At 45.5% G+C, this 18,341-nt stretch overlaps 1 protein-coding gene across 1 annotated transcript; it reads left to right on the top strand.

The window, feature by feature from the left end:
* The first annotated feature begins 8,799 nt into the window (after positions 1-8,799).
* Positions 8,800-10,021, top strand: LOC147990639 (uncharacterized). The gene is made up of 2 exons (XM_087530242.1): positions 8,800-9,744; positions 9,981-10,021. The coding sequence occupies exons 1-2, from the start codon at positions 9,375-9,377 to the stop codon at positions 10,019-10,021; spliced, it is 411 nt and encodes a 136-aa protein (XP_087386368.1). The 5' UTR covers positions 8,800-9,374.
* The last annotated feature ends 8,320 nt before the right edge of the window (positions 10,022-18,341 follow it).

The following is an 18,341-nucleotide window of genomic DNA, read 5'->3' on the forward strand; positions in this document are numbered from 1 at the left end:
ATTCCCATTTCTTGCATGGGACCTATAAATTCACCCAAAGACACACACGTGATTTTTCAACAAACTTTGGTGCACTTGAGGATGTGCTTGTAGTTCAAATTTGAATTATGCACATTAAATGCCTAGAAACTCAACTAATGCATAAAAATGTCAAACGAACCCGGAATAATTCCAAATGTTAAGACGACACTCATGTAGTTGCATGTTCACTGTACATAAATGTTCTAGCATACACTTCACTATCCTTTCCCTCTCTAACACCATTTTGCCTTTCAAAACATAAAGAAAAAAAATCATGTATACCACAATAAGTTTACTAGAAAGAATCATGTGGGACATGATATAAAATATCTTGGCGCACCATCTTGTTTGGCTTACGCAGGAAGCTTCGTCGTCTACAGTCCATCGCCCCTGCTTGAACCACACTTGCGCGCTAGTTTCTCGCGGCACCGAGTGAAATTTTTCTGCCACCGTGGAAATATCAATCTCCCCACCCCTTCCCTCACACCAAAAGCCACATTTCCACTGTTCCTCCTTGCTTTGCAAGTTCAAACCTTCACTGCTGCTCATTGGCAACTCAACCTCCTCACCGACGACCCTTCTTCTTGCAGTGCCGCTTCCTCGCTGGCTACCCTTCTTCTTGCAGCGCCGCCTCCTCACCGGCGACACTTCTTCTTGCAGCGCCGCGTCCTCACCGCCGACCCTTCTTCTTGCTGCGCGGCCTCGTCAATAAGGTCAGGTAATCCAGACCCCACCCACACCATCCTCCTCCTTCCCCGTCCCACATGCCACGACCGACGGTGCGACACCTTCCGCCGAAATCACTGTCCTCCTTCTCAATTAAGCGCTGCCCATAGCCATTTTGCATGCAGCACAACATGGAGCTCAGTAGCATCTGGCAGCGGAGATGCAAATCGCGGTCGCACGCGTGCACGAGGTCGCTATGGATGCCATGCGTGCCGACCTCCTGATCTTGGAGGAGCACCTCGTCTTCGAGGCCACTATCGACACCACCACATGGTTGTCTACTTTAAAACAGAGTACATGTTGTTTTCTCAAGGCCGCCACCAGTGCCTTCTACTGATTTGTCCTTTGTAATGTTAATATGCAATCTGATGTTCAGTTAATCGTTTGGTCCTCTGAAATGTAATGTTCAGTTAACAGTTTGGTCCAACAATTGCTACATTTCGTAGTACTATTCTCAAGCATTCTTTGTTTTGTTAACTGTCTTATCTTCTAGTACATGTTTCTATTGTGCAATGCCGTGCTCAGTAAACTGTTTTGGTTCATTTGGTCCGCTGTCCATTTAAATGTTTGGTTCAGTTCCGCAATTTGATTTTCATTTGTTGTGGGCACAATTTTGTATTGTTATGCATGTGAAATAAATCAAATATAGTTGTACTCAATACATATTCTACTGATTGTATGGAAACTCTCAGTTAACCTGATCAAGATCTTCGTTATGTGCGTTGTAGGGAAACAATGGGAGACATTGCGGTTTACCATCGAGGTATGCTCATGCATGGTCCTTTCTCTAATAACACATTATTGTGCAGTTGCAGGAATCATTTTAATATTTAGGTTTCTTACAATTTGGTCTTGCACATGTAGGTCCTACTGCTAGAGGCTTAGACCCATTGTTCGGCCCATTTAGCATATGGGGAAATGAGATGTACATGAATATCAGTCAAGTGAAGAAACTTAGAAAGATTGTTAGGATGAAGAAACTTGCGACGAATAATAGCAAGATCTTTATTTGCACAATGAAGAAGACATAAGTCAACTATAGGATGGTACTAACCCTTTTGCCTTGTTTTTACCCCTTGTGCCATTTCAAAATTTATAACAGCGATTTATGTGTATCTTTGTTTTTAGTACTTTTCAAAGTAGTTCACCGATGATGACCTCTCAAACCACCTGCGTGGTCAAGAGGCGAGGAAGGTATTCATTCAACACCCACACTACAATATTGAAGTCTTCCTGAAGAGGACAAAGGTTGGGCGGGCAATTATCCATAGCCATTGGCCTAAAGTTACAAGGACATTCAACATCATTGAAGGCTCAATATTTTCCTTCCGCTTCTGCAGTTTCCTAGATGAGATTCATCTGTCTATTTACTGTGTATGATGCTACTTTCCAAAGGTTTTTTATGTTGCATGTGAAACTTGGTGTTGTTGTGTAATGGCATAACTGAGTGCCGAAGCTATCTGATGTAATTCGATTGTCAAATCCTGGTTGCCGTTATACGGATATGACATATCTAGTGTGTTTTATAAGAAATATCAATTTGATTACTACATGGATTATCAATAATAGGCTAATTACCCTGCTTATTGGGGTTTTCTATTGGAGACAGTTACTTAGACAACATCGTGGGCGATGAACTCAAACAACCCACACGGTTCCTAGAAAGTAGGCATGTTCGATCAATTAACAATCACACACGGCTTCCGGCAGAGAACTGTTTGCGTTAGGCCACCTTGCACAAATGTATCCACACACAAAATTGTGTGTGATATACATACGAATGGAAATGTTTTTCTGGGATTCGTCGTGTGGGATGTACATACGAACGGAAATGATTGGGTTTCGATGCCTCGCTAGATCACACACGAGCTCTTTTTGTGTGCCAGAAGGGCCTATCCACGACGGTTTCTGGGTTGTGTGGGAAGGACCACCTATCGCCCACACTCACTTGGCGACGGTTCCAAGCGCCGTCACGGAAAGGGGTTAAAAACCGTTTGTATAGCAGGTCTTCGCACCAGTGAATATAAAGCAAACAAAGCATCACAAAGCCTAACATGGAAAATGATGTGTTAGGGGTGACCTAACACAAGTACTACACAATGCAGATGAAGAGGGAAAACATCCGAGAATGTTTTCCCAGTGTTAGGCATTTTCTGGACAGATGAAAGAGAGGGGGTGGTTCCTTGTTCATCATGCTAGGGTCATGTGACAAATGAACGAATTGCATATTCAGGTTCGTCTTATTTTTTTGATCGACTTTCATATATAAATTAATTCCATCTGACTTACGGTTGAATTTATATGTTTTTCAATGTTTTATTGAATTTTTGGAATTGTTTAAATTCGAAACAAAAATAGAACATTTTTTCACCTAGTACTACTCTAGCTAGGTCTATTACATGTGGGGCTAGAGGGGTGCTGACTTAGTAGTCAACAGTCAAAGTGTTGACTAGTCAAAACTGGGCAGTGGGGCCCAGGTGTCATAGGGACATAGTTTTATTAGGCTTTTATTAGTTTAAATTATTAGAGGAGGGTCCACCAGTTGGTGTCGCAGGGGTTTTGATTTATTCTAATTAAACTAGGCCTAGTGGCCTTGGGCCCACGGGTCAATGGGGGCTAGCAGGGAGGATTAGGGCCCTGGTGGTCACTTAGACCAATGTCTAAGTGCCGGTGGCCAGAGGCCACGGCGGACGGCAGGAACGGCAGGGGAAGGCACTAGGAGCGGCGGGGCGGCGAGCAGTAGGCGGAGCGGGGCGACGGGCAGCAGTGGCACAGGGGGAGCGGGGGCGCGACGGTGGACGCGGTGTGCAGGGGCATAGGCAGGGGGAGGCCAGGGCGCGTCGGGCGTGCGAGCCAGCAACGTACGGGCATGACCAGGGGGCTGGGGGCACGCCGGAGCGTGGTCATGGGCATGGCTCCGTGAGGTCGCCGCGGGCTCGTTCACGAGGGGAGTTCACCCAAATAGTAGGGATTAAGGAGAATGGCAAGTGGGAACGGAAGGGGCCTCACATCGGTTTGGTTGGAGGGGGCTGCACGCTCAGGGCAGCGTGACGATGATGGATTTGACGACGGTGACCGGTCGACAGGGCGGAGAAAGACGGCTCGGGTGGCATCGAGGAGGCTCTTCATCTTTGGTCCATCGGCGAGGGCAATGAGGATGACCATGCTGGTGCTCCTGCACTCCCCCTCGTGGCTTGGGGTTGACCATGGCTATGATGACGACGATGCTGCGGCGGCGGGCATCTCGGGCGAGCAAAATAGAGGGGGAAAGGGAGAGGGAGCGACAGGAAAAAACGAAGCTAGGGTTCGGGGGCGTTGTCTAGTTGGTGATGGGAGGCTGCAGATGACGAGCGCGTGGCCGGGGCGCGCCCATGGCGGCCAGAACCTCACCATGACCTCCCTGCTCCTGTAGAAGGAGGTAGGGGAAGGCTGTAGGTGGTCCGACTGTGCACTATGACAACTAGGGCCCGGTGCACAATAGTTAGCTAGGCTTTTACTTTTCTTTTTCTTTTCTATTCTATTTTCTTTATTCCTTTCTGTTTTTCTTTTTAGATTCATGTTATTTTAGTTTTATAAAATATAATTTTAGCACCTAAATTAGTATTAATAATTAGGCCACTGCCACAATAAGTTTGGCACTTTAAATAAATTATTTTTCATTTGTTATGTTATAAAATGCATTTAAATAATTTTTTAGCCACTATTTTAATTAGTTTAGGGTATTTAAATACTTTGAACTGGGATTATTTAATTTTTAGCCACTGTTTTAATTAGTTTAGGGCATTTAATTAGTTTACATTTTTTATGTTTTTAAACGCATTTAAATAAAATGTTGGTTTCACCATGACACATATCCGGGTATCATTTGCAACACTTTGAACATTTTCGTTTTGCTCTTTGAATACATATTAATTTGACTTTATTTAAAATTTAATTTGAAAACGGTTTGGAATAAAGTGAGATTTGGAAAATAATTGCGATGACATGGCACCATTAGTGAGTGGTTACTTTAGCTTAACTACCGGGGTGTTACATTAAGTACCACCGCAAACCCATCCATATTTTATTATTGCATTATACCTAGTGTATTCTAAGTTTACCATGGCTTATACCCCCTGATACAATCCATAGATTCATCAAAATTAGCACATAATGCAACGAAAACAGAATCTGTCAAAAACAGAACAGTGTATAGTAATTTGTACTTTATCCATACTTCTGTGACTCCAAAAATTCTGAAAACTTAGGACAACGTAGGAAATTTGTATATCAATCTTCTGTAAACAAATCAGAATTTTTCGTTGCTCCAGTGTTTTTAAACAATTCTGCTACTGGATGTGAAAGTTTCTGTTTTCCAACAAGATCAAATCAACTATCACCCAAGCAATCCTAAAGGCATTACTTGAAACAAACACTAATTAAGGCATAAAAAGCATAGTCATAACAGAAGCATAATTGTGTATTTATTGAAAAATGGTAAAGAAACAAAAATTTAAAGGATACTATTGGGTTGCCTCCCAACAAACGCTATTGTTTACGCCCCTAGCTAGGCATAATGCATAGATTCAAGTACAATCATCTTTAGTTTTTGATCCATAGGTTGCCCTTATGATTGACTCATATGGTGACTTAATTCTAGTTCTAGGGAAGTGTTCCATACCCTTTCTTAATGGAAACAGAAATTTAATATTCCCTTCTTTCATATCAATCATGACACCTATTGTTCGTAAAAAATGGTCTAGCAAGTATTATGAGACAAGACAGATTGCAATCAATATCAAGAACAATAAAATCTATGGGCACATAGTTAGTATTTGAAAGAATAAGAACATCATTAATTCTTCCCAAAGGCTTTTTAATAGTAGAATCCGCCAAGTGCAAATTAAGAGAACATTCTTCCAACTTGGTAAAACCTAGCCATCACATAGAGATTTTGGAATTGTGGAAACACTAGCAACCAAACCACATAAAGCATTACACTCATAATTTTTTATCTTGACTCTAATGGTGGGTTCCCATTCATCATATAAGTTTCTAGGAATTGAAATCTCTAGTTCTAGCTTTTCTTTTGAAGCTTTCATCATCGCTTCTACAATATGTTTAGTAAAAGCTTTACTTTGTTCATATGCATTGGGTGAATTTAGCATGGATTGTAACAAAGAAATAGACTCATTCAAAGAACAACTATCATAATTAAAATCTTTGTAATCCAAAAGAGTGGGCACATCACTAGTAGAAGTCTTTACCTCTCCAAACCCACTTTTATCAATTTTCTCAACAAGATTTTCACCCTCTGAATTTTGAGGACGCCTTCTAACTAAAGTTGATTCTTCTTGAGTCCTATTATCATCAATTTTAATATTACTAAACAAGGAATTGATAGGAGAAACACTGATCATTTTAACATCTGATCGTTACTACGAAAAAATTAGGCAGAAACGCCTGTTCTAAAAAAATCTCCTTTAGCTCTTAGCATAGCGGTTCTCTTCTTACTCTCATCCATGGAAACATATAAAGCCTTAATTGATTCATCAACCCCAGGTGGAAAAAATTTAATCTTGAGATTTTCTACATCATGTGTAATTCTATCAATGTATCTAGACATATCATCAATCTTATTCAATTTTTCTTCTATCATAGTGTTGAAAACGTTTTGAGCATTGATAAATTCTTTAATATTAGTCTCAAGATTGGAGGGAATCCTATTATTATTATAAGAAGAATTACCAGAGGAATTGCCATAATTATTAGAGGAATTTCCAGGAAAAGGCCTAGGATTAAAGCTACCTCTATAAGTATTGTTATTAAAATTGTTTCGCAAGAAAAAATTCACATCTACGGGGTCATTATTTTTCTCAATAAAAGTAGACAAAGGCACATTATTAAGATCAATAGGAGCATTTTTACCAGCAACCAATTTCATAAGTGCATCGACTTTTTCACTCAATGTACTAATTTCTTCAACAGAATTAACCTTTTTAGTAGTAGGTGCTTGATACATCTCCGTCGTATCTACTTTTCCTAACGCTTTTCCTCTTGTTTTGGACTCTAATTTGCATGATTTGAATGAAACTAACCCGGACTGACGCTGTTTTCAGCAAAACTACCATGGTGTTGTTTTTGTGCAGAAATAAAAGCTCCCGGATTGGAAGGAAAGTTTGCGAGGAATTTTTATACAAATAAATATAATTTCTGGGGCCAAGGACCACCGGAGAGGGGCATCTGGGTGGGCACAACCCACCAGGGCGCGCCCAGGTGGGTTGTCCCAACCTGGTGGCCCCGCAGACTCCAACCCTGATACTATAAAATCACATATTTCTAGAAAAAAATCAGGGAGAAAGAATTATCGCGTTTCACAAGACGGAGTCGCCGTCACCTCCTGTTCTTCATCGGGAGGCCAGATCTGTAGTTCGTTTGGGGCTCCGAAGAGGGGGATCTTCGATCTTCGTCATCACCAAGCCTTCTCCATCGCCAATTCCATGATGCTCCCCACCGGGAGTGAGTAATTCGTTTGTAGGCTCGCTGGTCGGTGAGGAGTTGGATGAGATTCATCATGTAATCGAGTTAGTTTTGTTAGGGCTTGATCCCTAGTATCCATTATGTTCTGAGATTGATGTTGCTATGACTTTGCCATGCTTAATGCTTGTCACATTGGGCCCGGGTGGCATCAATTCAGATCTGAACCGTTTATGTTATCACCATTATATCTATGTTCTAGATCTGATCTTGCAAGTTATAGTCACCTACTATGTGTTATGATCCGGCAACCCTGGAGTGGCAATAGTCGGGACACTTCCCGGTGATGACCGTAGTTTGAGGAGTTCATGTATTCACTGTGTGTTAATGCTTTTGTCACGACCCGGATTTGCTAGAATCCAAGTCTCTGTGCTTACTGTGCTATCCCTGGATCGTAGCTAGCACACACAATAACAAAAATGAATATCAGTAAGACATACATCATTCTACTACAATGATAGATCCAAATAGATGCCTTAAGAAGGCCAACACAAAAGCAACAACGATCGAAGTGGAAAGGCCTCCTGCCTGGGACCTCCTAACTACTCCAGGTCTTTGGCGGCCTCCATGTAGTAGTATCCGTCGGCGGTGGCATCTGGCTCCTGGGATCCACCATCAGGTTGCAACAATCGGAAAGAAGAAAGAAGGGGGGAAGGGGTAGCAAAGCAACCATGAGTAGTCATCCAAAGTACTCGCAAGCATAAGATCTATACTAAGTATGCATTGGTATCAAATGGAAGGGTTATATCTGTGGACTGAACTGCAGAATGCCAGAATAGAGGGGAAGGCCTAGCCTATCGAAGACTAGCATCTTCAAGCAGCTCCAAGCATCTTGCAGCATGTAGAAGAGTGTTAGACTACTTGTGCTGGTCTCCCGCTCAACCGACTTGAGCTGGTCATGTGTGGCTTATCCCGCCTCCATTGCATGGCGCATGCAGCGCAACCTCCCATCGATCTAGGATCGTGTGTTGTATTCTCTTAGTGTTGCGTGTGTATCTCCCTCTCCTCTCACTGATGTAATCTATATATTATGACCCCTTGTGGATGAATACAAGTGTGTCATGCATCCCAACCTCATCTCAGTTCTTAGCATGGTATCAGTTTGATCCAACCCACGCTTCCACCATGGCCACCAACGTCAATGCCGCCGCGGCCGATGCCGCCGCTGCCAACGCCGCTGCCTCCTCCCCTCTCTCCCCTCCCGCTACCTCTCCCCTGCCCACCACCACCCTCCCTCCCGCATCTCCCTCTCTGAGTGTCACTCACACACCCCTCCCTCTCCAAGCGGTGCCGCCACCCCACTTCTACCCGACGCCCGCACACATGCATGCCATGCTCGTTGAGAACGCCCACATCAATCTTCCCGTCTGCCTCCCCATGAATGGCGCCAACTACACTACCTGGCGGGGGATGATGCTGGACGTCATCGATCAGTATGACGTCGCCTCTTGGATCGCGCCGGACTTCACCGACCACGCCAACGACATGAGCTGGAACATCGTCAACAAGGCGGTGAAGCGGTGGTTCCTCGGCGTGATGGTGATGGAGCTCGCCGCCTTCATGCTCGATCGGGAGGCCACCGCCGCTCAGACCTGGGCCTCTATCGAGGCTCTCTTCGTCAACAACCATCGGGCACGGCGGTTCCATCTCTAGACGGAGCTCTCCGAGACTCGCCAAGGGGATTCCTCCATCTCCATCTTCTGCGCTCGCCTCAAGTCCATCTCCGACGCACTGCGCGACGCCGGTAAGATCTTGGATGTTGATGAATTGGTCATTCAACTTCTGCGCGGCGTCAACAAGGATCGTCATCAGACCACCGCCAAGATTATCGAGAAGTCTCCAACACCGGTCCCCTTTGACGTCGCCGTCGGCATGCTTCTGCACGACGAGATCGGCAACAACTTCGCCGGCTCCACCCACCACAGCGCCCTCGCTGTTCAGCAGAAGGGGTCGTTGCCCGCGCCCCCGGCTGGGGCGTCCGGCGGCCCAGCTCGCCGCCCGCTCCCGGCCTCAGCAAACCCTCCACTCCCTCACCCAACCAGGGGCACAACAAACGTCGCCGCTACACCACCAACGGTGGGTACCAGGGGGCCACGCCCGCGCCGCCGTGGATGGGGCACGTCTACGCCTACCCGATGGCTCTACCACCTCAACCTCGTCCGGCGCCCGGGATCCTCGGTCCGCGGCCGCCGCACGCCTACGCCGCCCTCGGCGGCCATCTCCAGCAGCCATCTCCGTTGGGCTTCCCTCAATCACAGCAGTACCTTCCGGCGCCTCCACATCTACAGCAGTTCCTGGCGGCGCCGTCTTTTCCGCAGCAGTATCAGGCGCAACAGTGCATCCCTCCACCAACGGGCACCGCATCCAACGCCGTCGACCACTCCGCCCTGATGAGCGCTCTCCACAACCTGTCGCTCCAGTCGCCCAGCGGTGGCTGGGTTGTGGACTCTGGCACCTCCTCTCATCTCGCGGCTGATCCTGGTATGCTTTCCTCCGTCGCCACTTTATCAGATTATCCCCCTGTTTTTGTCGGAAACGGTAGTGCTATGCCTATTAGTCACGTTGGTTCCTCCTGTCTTCCTAACCCTAATCGACCCCTATATCTGAACAATGTGTTAGTTTCTCCTAATCTCATTAAAAATTTGCTTTCCGTTTGTCGTTTCAGCACTGATAATAACTGCTCCATTGAATTTGATCCGCGTGGTCTCTCTGTGAAGGACTATCCAACCAAGGTGGTGCTTGTTCGATGCATCAGTGATGGCGAACTGTATGACATCTTCCCTCTAGCTACACCCACCGCCCTCGCCGTCACCGTCTCCCGCCTCACCAATCTTTGGCACCGGCGTTTGGGCCACCACGGCGATGCAACTTTTCGTTTGAATAAAACTTTAGAACATTGTAATAAACCTATTTCGGATGGACGCTTATGTGATGCTTGTCAGACGGGAAAACACGTCCGCCTCCCTTTTACCTCTTCTGTCAGTCGAACTATTGCCCCGTTTGATCTTATACATTACGATGTTTGGACTGCTCCTCTGTCTAGCGCCTCTGGGAACAAGTATTATCTCCTGCTTATTGATGATTTTTCATGCTATCACTGGACTTGCCCTCTCAAACTCAAGTCTGACGTGCCTGCTATCTTTCGGTTCTTTCATTCTTATGTCCACACTCACTTTGGGAAGACCATTCGGACTCTCCAATGCGACAATGGGCATGAGTTTGATAGCGCCCAAAATCGCGATTTCTTTCTTCCCTTCGGAACGATGATGCGTTTTTCTTGTCCCTACACATCTTCCCAGAACGGTAAAGCCGAACGTGCCATTCGCTCGACCAATGACGTGATACGCACCCTGCTGCTCCAAGCCTCCATGCCACCCCGCTACTGGGCTGATGCTCTCACCACCGCCACTCTCCTCCTTAACCTTCACCCCACTAAGCGTCTCTCTCTCGTCACACCTCACGAGACCCTTCATAGATCGCCACCCACATACACCCACCTCCGTGTTTTTGGGTGCCTTTGCTACCCTAACACGGAAGCCACCGCCCCTCACAAACTAGCTGCGCGCTCGGTCGCTTGTGTCTTCATCAGTTACCCCCGTGATCACAAGGGATATCGTTGCCTCGACCCCTCCAAAGGTTGCGTCTACGTCTCGCGGCACGTCACCTTCGACGAGTTTGTCTTCCCCTTCTCTCGCACCCCCCAAGACTCCTCGCCACTCAACTTTTCTCATCCAGGCGCGCCCTCGTCGACCAACCCACCGCCGTCCCTTGCCATGGCCCCGTCCTGTGTCGGTCCGGCCGCTTCCTCGGCGGCTGTCTCGCCTGACCAGAACACTGCCCCGGCCGTCCCTTCACCCCATACGGCCACCGCCCCCGTAGCTTCCCCCCCCATGCTCGCGCCCTGTCACATCTCTGGCCTCCACCCCTAGCCCGCACCCCCACCCCTACGACCAGCCCTGCCTCCACCAGCAGCTCGCCGTCCACCAGCCTTGCCTCCACCTCTTCCGGCAGTCCTACCACCCCATGACCGCTTCCACCCCACGCTATCGCTGTCGCACCTCCCGCTAACCCTCAAAACATGCGCATTCGGGCCAAAACGGGTTTCCACATGCCCTCTAGTCGACTCAACTTTCTCGCCGATCTTCAGGGTGCTTCGCCGCTTCCCCGCACCTACCGAGCAGCCCTGGCTGACCCATGTTGGGCTAGTGCCATGGTGATGAGGACATGACTACCTTGGATACGACCAAAAATATTGCATACATGCATATTTGTCAGGTGATTTCTAATGCAAACTATTCAATAATCTATTTATGTTATCCAGAACAAAAATACTTCACACACTTTTGTGTTTTGTCTAATTGTAGGTGTATGGGACATTTGTACAATCCACATATGAAGATAAGGGAAAAGGAGAAGTTTAGGTTGTGTTCAAAAAGTCCTCTCACGTCACTTTTGGGCCAAGAGAAGATAGAGTCCAAGTCTCTCACGTTCTGGATTCAGATTCGGACTGCACAGACATACCTGACTCAAAACGCCAACAACTTTTTCATACGGACTCCGAATTGGGTGATTCTTTTTTTGTTGGAAATTAGATTTCGTGCTCTTTCCAACCCAATTGGATTCACCTTCAAATTCGTCCGGAGCGTTGAGTTACGGACGAAACAATCTGACATTGCAGCAGAATCCGAGTCAAACTACAAGCCCAAAGGTGTTGCATCACCTTCACTTGGGCCCATGAGCCTTGTACGACCTAGGGTTAGTTTTAGGCTGCCTTGGGACGTCCTCCCACCTCCTTGGCCGCCACCCCTTGCTCCTATATAAGTAGATCCATCTAGTAGCTTTTTCCTTGGGTTTTGTTTAGATTAAAAGTTCGCCATAGCTGCAACTTCGCGTACTTCGTTTGTGTCCAACGACCAGACCAAGACGTCACAGAACCCCACCTTGATCAATAAAGCTTTCATCTTATATTCGCAATATCAAGATTGCAATCTCAGTTTCTTGCTTGTTCTTCGTTTGCTCGCAGGAAACAGGCCCTCGTGGTCAGGTTGATCGTGCTCCGGCGTGGTCAATAACCCCTCGGAAGTTGGTTTAGCGATTGCTAAGGCGCGATGTCTCACACGTTCGTAGTCGGATCGTCAAGGTCGACTCCCACAGAAAACGATAGCCACCATCTCATCGAAACATCGGGACACCTTTGCCTCTATCAAGACCCCCGAGCAGTTTTTAGGCCAAAATTTCGGCGACCAAAAATATTTTCCCTACCCTATTTTTAGGCTTTTCTGAGTCTTTTGAGCCACGTGCCATCATAGTGATTTTTTGTCACTTTTTCGTCGTCGCTGCCCTGATTTCCAAAAAAAAATATTCAAAAACATTTCGTGCCCATCCTGTCATTTTGACCTGGGAAGAGTTTTGAGACACTCTCCATTATAGTGATTTTTCGCAAAAAAAAGGAGGAGAGCCAAAAAAACAGAGCGAATTTTTTTTCTAGAGTGTGCTTTTCCCTTGTTTACGTGCAGCGCCATGATTTTGTTTGTGCTCTAGGCTCGCGTCTCTAGCATAGTCTAGCCTACGACCAGCAAAGTACCATCGTTGAGCGTTTATTCAACTTTGCATCTTTGAATTGATTATTGCTGACCCTTTTTGCTACCATATTATATGCCTTCCCAGCTCCACATACATCTACGTCGTGCGTTTGTATCTCCCTGGCAATCTCTCTATCCAAGTTTTTGAGAGTTTTGACTACAACGGTTGCCGATCACCACCTGCTGCTTGGTAAGAACTGGTAAGATTTTGAGATTCGCTTGACGAATTTGTGACACACCAGCACCACTTCCTAGTAATCTATAGGATCATATTCTTGTGTGTTTCTGTTGCTGCTAACCATGGCAGGATCACAAGCCGATGAGACTGACTGGGAGGACATGACGAACAAAGAGTTACATGATAAGTTTCAGCAAATGATGAGTGGACAGGTGGAAGATGTGCTAAACATATTTGAAGAGGCCATGGAGAAGATTGATGGCATTGAGAAGGCGTTCGAAACAAAGATCGATAACAAGTTTAATGAATTGCTCACGCATCTTCCACAACCACCGCCCGCTGCACCTATCGCACCTCTACAACAACAACAACAACAACATCGCCTTCGAAATCAAGTGGGACGAGCACAGCCCGTTCCCCTTGAGCCTAGTCTGGTGCCGCTGTACCTACTATTGATGCTTTTGTAGCTCCTACTGTTACTGCAGAGGTGGAGGACCATTACGAGGATGAGGTTGATCAAAATCAGAACTACGTGCAACCACCAGCACCACCACCACCAGGTCGTCCTCATGCATATCATCACAACAGTAGGGCTGCACCACCCGAGGTATGAGATCATGACCATATTCCTAAACTAAAATTGAATATTCCAGCACTTGAGGGTAGATATGTTCCTGATATATATCTTACTTGGGAGTTAGAAACTGAACAACGATTTACATGTTTACAATATCCCGAGGAGAGACGTGTTCCTGCTACTGTTTCTGCTTTCACTAGCTTTGCATGTGTTTGGTGGTCTAAACATTGTAGATTATATCCTATTCCAGCTACATGGGCTGCTTTGAAAACTACTATGCGTACTCGTTGGGTTCCACCACATTATCAATGTGAATTACTTCAAAAATTGCAGCATTTAAGACAAGGAAAAAATTCTGTAGAAGAATATCATCAGGAGTTACAAACTGGCATGATTAGATGTGGTATTGTTGAGGATAATGAAGCTATGCTTGCACGTTTGATGGGTGGATTAAATAGAAAGATTCAGACCATTCTAGAGTATAAGGAGTGATGAGGACATCAATACCATTGTTACACCCACAGCTCCTGCTGCTATACATACTGGACAAATTACTAGAGCTCGCGCACGCCAATTGAATTATCAGGTACTTTCGTTTCTTGGTAATAATTCTAATGTTCATGAGAATATGATGCTGCCTAAATTGGATACATTTGTCTTGCTTACAAATGAAGGGCCTAGCTTGGACAAGAAAGATGAACTTTGGAACAAGTTCAAGCGTGGAAATGATGGCAGGCGCAAGGGGATCCAGAACGGAGTTACAAGTGATGATTTCAGGACTTTGAAGCCACCATAAGGAGTGCATGAAGCTTTGGACGAAATATACAAGATGCCATTTCATAAATTTCGTCCAGAGGCTATTTTAGGTGCTGCGTCACCTTATTATTGGGCCAGGCCCATGTATTTTCGAAATACTTAAGTATAGGCTCTTTTTAGAGTCCGTATGTGTGGGGAAACAAGAGTTAGGGTTGGTTTCGGACCCCTCCTCCAAGGGCCACGAAATCCCCCCCTCTTCCTCCATATATACAGCCCTTAGGGCGTCGTTTAGACTTTGGGTTTTGTTTAGATTAAAAGTTTGCCATAGCTACAACTTCGCGTACTTCGTTTGTGTCCAACGACCAGACCAAGATGTCACAGAACCCCACCTTGATCAATAAAGCTTTCATCTTATATTCGCAATATCCAGATTGCAATCTCAGTTTCTTGCTTATTCTTCGTTTGCTTGCAGGAAACAGACCCTCGTGGTCAGGTTGATCGTGCTCCGGCGTGGTCAATAACCCCTCGGAAGTTGGTTTAGCGATTGCTAAGGCGCGACGTCTCGCACGTTCGTAGTTGGATCGTCAAGGTCGACTCCCACAGAAACGATAGCCACCATCTCATCGAAACATCGGGACACCTTTGCCTCTATCAAGTGGTATCAGATTTCTAGGTTGCTCGGTGAGATTTTATAGTTTTTCATAGTTTAGATCGAGTCTGTTCTTCGTACCTATAGTCCACAAAAAAGCCAAAAAAAATTAGGGTTAGTTCATCCTATCCGAACCAATCTGAGCCTTTGCATAATCTTTTCTGTATTTGCTTTGTTGAATTTGCGGTTGCATCGTCGTGTCAAGTTGCTGGTCTTAGCGTCTAGTCCTTTAGAGTTTCGAGTTCTGTTCACAGGTTGTCACGCCGGCGCCGCACCATCGTCATCATCATTACCATATACCACCACCCCACCATATACATCGCCGCTGCCATATACAACCACCAATCCGAGTCCACATATACCATCGCCATATACCACCACCAATCCGAGTCCAGATATACCATCGCCATATACCACCACCAATCCGAGTCCAGATATACCACCACAGTCCGAGTCCAGTATTTGTTGCTTTGTTTTCGAGTTCCAGATCACGCCATACTCCGAGTCGTGACAGAGTAGGACTCCTGAGATTCCGTGCTACCCGCAGAAGAAAAATAGTTCCAAACTCAAAAAAACTATCTCTAGAAAATTCTGGCTAGGCAGTTTTTAGACCATTTGTAGACTTATTCAAAAAAAATTGTCGCGAAGCAAAAAAAAGAGGGAAAAAAGTGAAAAAAAGAAAAAAAATCAGAGTGTGCTCCTCCATTGTTTACGTGCAGCGCCGTGATTTTGTCTCTAGCACGGTCTAGCCTAGGACCAGCACAGTACCGTTGTTGAGCATTTATTAAACTTTGCATCTCTGAATTGATTATTGCTGACCCTTTTTGCTACCATATTATAAGCCTTCCCAGCTCCACATACATCTATGTCGTGCATTTGATTCTCCCTGGTAATCGCTCTATCCAAGCATTGAGAGTTTTGACTACGACGGTTGCCGATCACCGCCTGCTGCTGGGTAAGAACTGGTAAGAATTTGAGAATTGCTTGACGGATTTGTGACACCACCACCTCTTGTTAGTAGTCTGTAGGATCATATTCTTGTGTGTTTCTATTGTTGCTAACCATGGCAGGATCACAAGCCGATAAGACTGGCTGGGAGAACATGACGAATAAGGAGTTGCATGATAAATTTCAGCAAATGATGAGTGGACAGGTGCAAGATGTGCTAAACAGATTTGAAGAGGCCATGGAGAAGATAGATGGCATGGAGAAGACGTTCGACACAAAGCTCGATAACAGGTTTAATGAATTGCTCGTGCGTCTTCCACCACCACCACCGGCTGCACCTTACGCACCTCTACAACAACAACAACGACTACCTCCACATCGCGAAATAGCCCTCCGCCGAGCGAGCCGTCTCCCTCTTGCACCTGGCCAAACTGTTGGTGCTGCTGTTGATACTTCTGTGGCTCCTGCTGCTGATGCGGAGGAGGATGATTTTGTGGGAGATTACGAGGATGAGGTTGATCAAAATCAAAACTACGTTCCACCACCGGCACAGCAACCACTAGGTCGTCCACATGCAAATAATGGCAATGGTAGGGCTCACCCTCAGGTACGAGATCATGACCATCTCCCTAAACTAAAATTGAATATTCCACCATTTGAGGGTAGATATGTTCCTGATATATATCTTACTTGGGAGTTAGAAACTGAACAACGATTTACATGTTTACAATATCCCGAGGAGAGACGTGTTCCTGCTGTTGTTTATGCATTCACTAGTTTTGCATGTGTTTGGTGGTCTGAGCATTGTAGATTATATCCTATTCCAGCTACTTGGGCTGCTTTGAAAACTGCTATGCGTACTCGTTGGGTTCCACCATATTATCAATGTGAATGACTTCAAAAATTGCAGTGTTTAAGACAAGGAAAAAATTCCGTAGAAGAATATTATGAGGAATTACAAACTGGCATACTTAGATGTGGTATTGTTGAGGAGAATGAAGCTATGCTTGCACGTTTTATGGGTGGATTAAATAGAGAGATTCAGACCATTCTAGAGTATAAGGAGTATACTAATATCACTCGTTTATTCCATCTTGCTTGTAAAGTTGAACGTGAAGTGCAGGATCGACAGGCATTGGCGCGAACTACCTTTTCTGCAGGTCGATCTTCATCATGGATACCACGTGCATCCTCTACTTCCACTACACCAGCACCTCCATCAGGTGCCACCTCCAGCCGTGATACAAGAAAGCAGGCACAACCACCATTATCAGCCAAGAGCACACCTCCCGGGCCTGCGCAGAGTTCTTCTTCTTCCATGGCATCAATAGGGCACACAAGTGATATTACTTGTCGTTGTTGTAAGGGAAGAGGACATTTTGTGAGAGAATGCCAATCTTAGCGTGTGATGATTGCTACTGAGGATGGTGGGTATGAGTCCACTAGTGACTATGATGAGGAGACTTTGGCTCTTATTACACGTGAAGAACACGGTGGAGACGATTCTGATCATGAGACGCAACACATGGTTCCTGAAGATGCTGACAGGTATGAATGTTTAGTTGCTCAACGTGTTTTGAGTGTGCAGGTCACACAAGCTGAGCAAAATCAGAGGCATAATTTGTTCCATACAAAGGGAGTTGTGAAGGAGCGTTCTGTTCGCGTCATCATAGATGGAGGGAGCTGCAACAACTTGGCTAGCATGGAGATGGTGGAGAAGCTATCTCTCACCACAAGACCACATCCACATCCTTACTACATCCAATGGTTCAACAACAGCGGCAAGGTTAAGGTAACACGTACTGTTCGTGTGCATTTTAGTATCTCTACATATGCTGATTATGTCGATTGTTATGTGGTACCTATGCAAGCATGTTCCTTATTACTTGGTAGACCATGGCAATTTGATAAAAATTCTGTACACCATGGTAGAAACAATCAGTATACTCTTGTTCATAACGATAAAAATATTACTTTGCTTCCTATGACTCCTGATTCCATTTTGAAAGATGATATTAATAGAGCTAATAAAGAAAAACAGGAGACAAATAAGAGTGAAAATCAGATTGTGGCAAAAGAGTTTGAGCACCAAATGAAGCCTAATAATAAACCATCTACTGTTGTTTTTGAAATTAAATTGAAAAGTGCATGTTTACTTGCCACCAAATCTGATATTGATGAGCTAGATTTTAGCAAATCTGTTTGCTATGCTTTTGTGTGCAAAGAGGCATTATTTTCATTCAAGGACGTGCCTTCCTCTTTGCCCCCTGCTGTCACTAACATTTTGCAGGAGTTCGCTGACATCTTTCCACAAGACGTGCCACCGGGATTACCACCTATTCGAGGGATTGAGCATCAAATTGACTTAATTCCCGGTGCTTCGCTACC

This window comes from Triticum urartu, chromosome 1A (assembly GCF_056163025.1).
Source record: "Triticum urartu cultivar PI428250 chromosome 1A, HENAU_Tu73, whole genome shotgun sequence".
Lineage (NCBI taxonomy): Eukaryota > Viridiplantae > Streptophyta > Magnoliopsida > Poales > Poaceae > Triticum > Triticum urartu.

What these genes read in the sequence shown, in the direction of transcription:
- LOC147990639 (XM_087530242.1), top strand. Translation starts at nt 9,375, where the DNA reads ATGGGGCACGTCTACGCCTACCCGATGGCTCTACCACCTCAACCTCGT. An exon ending in TCATCTCGCGGCTGATCCTG is followed by an intron (nt 9,745 to 9,980) that starts GTATGCTTTCCT and finishes CTCTCTGTGAAG; the next exon opens with GACTATCCAACCAAGGTGGT.